This window comes from Dipteris shenzhenensis, chromosome 8 (genome assembly GCF_047967505.1).
Source record: "Dipteris shenzhenensis isolate YYH24624 ecotype China chromosome 8, Dip_SZ_1.0, whole genome shotgun sequence".
Taxonomy (NCBI): domain Eukaryota; kingdom Viridiplantae; phylum Streptophyta; class Polypodiopsida; order Gleicheniales; family Dipteridaceae; genus Dipteris; species Dipteris shenzhenensis.
In genome coordinates, this window is record NC_141603.1 from 10,728,347 (window position 1) to 10,734,726 (window position 6,380).

At 45.3% G+C, this 6,380-nt stretch overlaps 1 protein-coding gene across 1 annotated transcript; it reads left to right on the forward strand.

The window, feature by feature from the left end:
* The first annotated feature begins 3,463 nt into the window (after positions 1–3,463).
* Positions 3,464–4,858, forward strand: LOC147899093 (F-box protein AFR-like). The gene has a single exon (XM_087378090.1). The coding sequence runs from the start codon at positions 3,539–3,541 to the stop codon at positions 4,514–4,516; it is 978 nt and encodes a 325-aa protein (XP_087234216.1). The 5' UTR covers positions 3,464–3,538; the 3' UTR covers positions 4,517–4,858.
* The last annotated feature ends 1,522 nt before the right edge of the window (positions 4,859–6,380 follow it).

Sequence of the window (6,380 nt, forward strand, 5' to 3'; positions counted from 1 at the left end):
CCAATGCAAACATGTTCATAAACCAACCCATGCTTTCAGATGACAATTCGCAAGTCATTTTCGACAACAAGAGAACATTTCCTAAAACCCCAAATATGTAGCGAAACTATTTACTTGCTTTTTCCTTGGAAAAAAATTCTAGGCGCAGTTATGTATCATACACCAATATCATGGAGAAATTTGGAGTATTGTGTCCTTTGTAATGTTGGGTTCAATTCACCAAAAAAATGTATGATTAGCATGGACTTGAATGCATTGCTTGTTCTTCTTTCGTAGAAGTATTGTTGTTCTTAATGGTTTCTTCTTCTTACACAAAATTGGAGCACAAACCTTAAACCATCATTGTTAATTGACCAATCATTTCAAAACCCCATCATGCAAAAATAGAATGCAAGGCTTTTGAGTTTACAAAGCACATGCCGTGTACAATTGCTAAAGACCCCACACACACACACACACACACACACACACAGGGAGGGAGGGAGGGAGGGGGGGTGAGAGAGTTATATGCACTCGCACGTGCAAACACACACACACACACAAAGAGAGAGATAGATAGATAGATAGAGAGAGAGAGAGAGAGAGAGAGAGGAGGGAGGGAGGGAGGGAGGGAGGGGGAGAGAGAGAGAGAGAGAGAGTTTCTCACACACACACACAAGGTTGGGAGGGAGAGAGAGAGAGAGAGAGAGAGAGAGAGAGAGAGAGCAGTTTTAATATGGTAGGAACAATCCCAAGATGCCTCAAAGGCATATCCCACAATCCAAGTGTTGGACATAAGTGGACTCAACCTTGAATAGTTGAGAGAGATGTCACAAAGAGAGAGAGAGAGAGAGAGAGAGAGAGAGACAGAGACAGAGACAGAGAGAGCAGTTTAAATATGGTAGGAACAATCCCAAGATGCCTCAAAGGCATATCCCACGATCCAAGCGTTGGACATAGGTGGACTCAACCTTGAATAGTTGAGAGAGATGCCACAAAGAGAGAGAGAGAGAGAGAGAGAAAGAGAGAGAGAGAGAGAGAGGACTAACTGGAATAGGTGGAATAAGAAATAGTGGGTTGCAAAAAAAAACTCGCTCGAAAAACTTGCTCCTCGCACACACTCCACCCTGAGCAGCTCGTACACCATCACGTGAAGGAGCTCCATGCTCTCCTGCAATAGAGATATCTATTGTGTGAAGAACCAATATGCACTCTTCAATTAGTACACATGTGTTAGCACTTGAGTCACTTAGTCATGATAAAGGCTTGCATACCGAATGGCTCTATGGGAATGCTCTATCTCATTCTAGCCATGTTTCTGCATCTATTTCCTGGGTGGGTCAGTGTGAGTGTTGTGAAAGTCACCATTTGTCACTCGAGATCTTAATTTCTAAGGTTGGGTAGAGAGAAACTTTGTGAAGCTGTATTGAGGGATGTATGCTTAGTAGAGGAAAGAAGGCGTAGAGTGCGACCGTCCTCCAGCTGCTTCTTAGCAAAATTTAGCCTCCGTTAATTGAGAGGAATTCCTTGTGTGTCCTGAATCTTAGACTTACGTTGTCAGATCTCTCAACCTCCACTGTAATCATCTTACCTGGTCAGTACTGTCTTTACAAAAAACTGCATGCCGCCTCTCAAGCGCAACATCAGATGTAAGGTAGACTCCTTTTGGATGTTATAATCGTCCTCAAGGGTGCGACCATCTTCAAGCTGCTTGCCTCCAAAGATGAGGCCTTGCTGGTCGGGGAAAATCCTAGATCCTGCCCTTCACATTGTCAATAGTATCAGAGCTTTCAACTTCGAGTGTGATAGTCCTCCTTCTCAATGTTGTAGTTGGCCGAGGTGCGGCCATATTCAAGCAGCCTGTAGGCAAAGAGAAGGTGCTCCTTAAGGTCTCTTCTCAGCTACAGCTCACCTAAAGACGTGGAGCCGCACACTTCCTTGCCATTGTCATCTGCTTATAGGAGATCTAGTGCACACAATGGTGAGGTCACTCGGGTCATGCCTACCCTTTCGTGTACTTGCCGTATCCAAAGAAGCAAAGATCGCAATTCCAAAATAATATCAGACCCAACATCAAACGATGGGAGTTTGCAAGATCTCGATGATTTTAGAGTCTTCAGGCCCCATGAAGCCTTCCACCATATGGATTTTGTCTTTGCGAGTTACATCGACACACACATATCTCACAAGGGAAACCAACGGCCTTGTCTGACTCCTTCCGCTAGCCACATATTTGTATCCTTTGCAAACAATGCAATTGAAATTTACTCGAGGGCACTGCTTCCACTATTCGGTGCTGCAATTGAATACATACATCTCCTTCCTTACCTGTAGCTCGAGTTCCATGCAAGGATGTTTGGCGCTTTTGGTGCAAATCCTGCCGCTCACTACATACAGCTTGTTGTGTAGAGCAATAGAAGCAAAGCCCTTGAGAAATGGAGCCTCACAAACAGTCCAACAAAAGGGCAAAAGGGTAGCCAAGTCGAAAGGTGGCCAGCCCCCTCAAGGGCTTCATGCACCAGGCTAAATACCTGCAAGGCTCTGCACTTCAACTTCCTGAGGCTCATGCTCGTGCAATACGTTCCTCCTCCTTATGCTTGTCAATATCCACGCTGTGGAAAAGTAGGCATTGTGATGGGAGACTTAACCATGCCCCTCTTTCTACTTCATCCCTCCAGCAAGCAAAACATTGGAATTTGAGGATTCGGAGGGGGTTACTTACTTGCGCAGGATTGCAACCAGTTCGCTTGAAGGCCTTGCAAGAGCGATTGCTTCAGAAGACCGAATGAGTTCCTTTTGCTTGCCAGAATGATGGGAATGGGAGATTTTGTCGACAATTGAATCATCATCCCCTTCCTTGGACAAAAGGGTGGATATATCCAAGGTTCAAGAATACCCAAAGCTGTATGCAGTCGATGCACCTCTCCCCCAAGGACCGGGTTGCTCCAAGATTGAGCTCATGCTCTGTTCCTACATCAGCTGCTGCTGGTCATCATCATCCAAGAAGCTGGGTCTATATCTCGGACAGTAAGTGAGGAAGCAGAAGCGAGCTGATGAGCCTTGTTGGAGATTGAGAGGAAGAGAGAGAGAGAGCTGAGAGAGAGAGTCTTGGCGAGCAAGGCACAATTCAAAATGGGGCGCACAGCATTCAATGCTCTGCTTCTCTTGTCCCTCCACTCCTTCCACCTCCAATCCAGCTTCTCTGCTTTGTACAACACAACACGTGGCACTTCCGCCCCTGTTGCATGCCTCTTGCCTCTCCTCCACACGACAAGTGGCAATGGCAACCTCTTGGCCTCGCACCCTCCTTAATATCTAGTAACTAGTAATAGCTAGTAATAACTAGTAATAATATCTAGTAAGATATCTAGTAAGATACTAGTAAGATAAGACTAGTAAGATAAGATACTAGTTAGTAGTAAGATAAGATACGATAAGAAGATAAGGTAAGATGGATAACAACCATGTGCCCGTAATTTCGATAGCTTCCAAGAGGCGACGGATTACAATCTCGGGAACAATCTAACTCTTCTTGTATCCATGTGGGGAGCTAGCGACCATGCCTCAGCGCACGGTAAAAATGCCTCGCCTTGCTTCTCCCTGCCACCTTGACTTCCCATCAGCTGAGCTGCTACCCGGCCTGCCTGATGACCTCGCCATCCTTTGCCTTGCCCGACTTCCCCGAGCCAAGCTTTTCTCTCTTCGCTGTGTCTCTAAACAGTGGAAGCATGTCTTATCCAATCCAAGCCTCCAAGACTTGAGAGCCCAACTGAGTTTATCAGAACCATGGCTCTACGTAGAAACAACGAATCGGGACTCCAAAGGGACCTCTTGGCTAGCTATTGACTTTGAAACAGGGAAACGCCTCAGGGTTCCTCCGATTCCCAGGCCCAAGCGATATTTTTCAGCCGAAGTTTTTGGAAGGGCCTCTGCTGTGTTAAATGGCCATCTCGTGGTAGCTGGAGGCCGGGCTGGATTGTCTGGACCTACCTTGCGAGACGTTTTTGCGTACTGCCCTATGGCTAACAAATGGACGAGGAGGAAAAGCATGATACGCACCAGGAGCAGCCCAATCTCTTGTGTTCTGCGAGGTAAGCTCTATGTACTGGGAGGTTATCTGGGCGGCATCAACGACCACCCATCCTATTCCGAATGTTATGATTTTGAGCTTGATGAGTGGCAAGAAGTAAACAGTGAAGGGCTCCCTCCGGAAACGCAACATCGCATCTATGTGCAGACAAAGGAAGGATTTTGTTGCCGCTATAAGGAGAATGATGGCGTCTTTTGTTCCAAGCTTTATGACCCAATAAATGGCAAGTGGAAGGTGATCCCGTGGCAGGAAACGAACAAAGGTCCTGCAAAAATTTTAAGGTATACGATGATTTTTGAAGAGCCTCCTGTGCATTACTTTTGCTGTCGAAAAGGTTTCCATATTGTATCCTTCGGACGTACGTTGGTTGTGGAAAGGGATGGCGAACGTTTTTGTCCCGCTTTAGAAGAGGCTGACGTCGTATCATGTGAGATGTTGGCAGCATAATGCTAGATCATTCACGGTACACAGCAAAGGAACTAGAGTGGTTGTATGTTTGATAACAGTTTGCTTAAACTCTCGCTCATGCAAACGATCACAAAGCCTGGACTAGTTGTAGACCTTGTCTAGGAAGCTGAAATTAAGAACCTGATTACTAGAAACTCCTAGTTAGGCTATTGCTGTTACAAGGGCTGGTTTTCTATAATCCGCTTTCATAACTGAATACCTAGAAAACCATGTGGTTCTCACTAATATTCATTTTGCAATGGGTTATTTACATAGCTAGGCTAAGTTTAAGGCAGCTATTTTGATCATGGGAGTACCTCCTTCTCACACAGTGCGCTTGAAGATAAACGTTTGCAAATAAATGGTAGCCGTAACTATAGATTGGAAAATAATATTGAATTTTTTTTGTTGATGTTGGTTGTATGGGAATGGAATAACACAAAGTCCACATCACTTGATTTGCATGGTTGATCTTCTTGGATATGCAGGATACCTGAATGAGGCAGAGAACTTGATCAAAAGCACAACATTCCCTTCTGGAAATGGCCAACTATCCTGCCCTAATGGCCAGCCACTTTAGAAACTGGCTTTGCCCTATCCAACCCTCAAATAGAGGGAAAATGCTATGGGACATCCCCCCTGCATGCCTTCAGTTATTTGCCAGGTGGCTCGCCCACCAAGTTGGCCTGTATGCTAGTGCAGCATCAGAGAGCAGATAGGGCAGCCATAAGCTATAGGAGAAAGGGAAGAGTATCCCTCGAAACAGAAAAGGAAAGAACAGGTGGGGAAAGAATTTGCTTCCAAGTAGCCATAAGCAAACATAGAGGGCTGCCATGAAGAGGGCATGCAACATGAGGAGAGCCTATGGACGGTTTTGGAATAGGGTTTGTGAAGCGACTCCCTTCTTTTAATAAGAAAAGTACAAAAAACATGGGCAGCCTTTTAGCATCCTGACAGCGTCTTTCCAGCAGTTCCTAAGAGCTTGGGCAGAAGAGATTGCCGTTGGAGGAGGATTGTGGGTTAGCCAAGCTACAAGCTTGGGCACGTAATGGACAGCCTGTGGAAGATAGGGACGTGTAACCGACTTTAATGTGTAGGAAATGAATAAAAAGGGGAAGCTTCTACCACACTTACGAGCAGATTATGAGCAGCCTATGCACAGAAGTTAAAGTAGAAAGTTCCAGTAATGATTTGAGCCCATTGTTAAAAGAACAATCATACAGCCCCAGGAAGCCTGCATTAGGAGCATGGGAGAGCTCTTGGGGAATCTGCAGCAATACTAGCAGCAAAGAAAGTAACAAAAATGTTTAGGCAGCTCTTGAGGTTTCATATGGGGAGTCCAACAAAAAAAGGCAGCCTTGGAAAGAAAAAAATGCATATCTAGAGGGCAACTGGTAGATCCAAGCTCTGTGGTGGGTAAAAAGCCATGGGCAGCATGTAGAGGGACCATGGGGCTAGATGCATCATAGGGTAGTCTATGTATTAGTTCACAAATGCAAAGATGGATAATTTGAGAGAAATGAGGCCAGCTTGTGCAGGTGTGAGGACATGAATTTGTAAGCTTTAGGAATTTACGGTGACTACCCTAGCCTCCAACTGATTAAAATAGTTCAAAGGACACTTCAATGCAATTAATTCCATGGGCCAAGGCAAGGGATTGAAGGTTAGAGGGGTAGAAATCCCTTTAGCTAAAAATAGCTCCAGGAGCCACGTTTGACTAGCTGGCTTGGAAAGCGAGCATAAAAGTCAAAATTTTCTTTCATGGTTGTTTTTGGGACCACAGAAGAATAGAGAGAGGCAAGTCACAGGTTGGGAAAGAGCTCCAAGCTATTCTAGCACATCGGTTTGCTGATTTTTGACTACG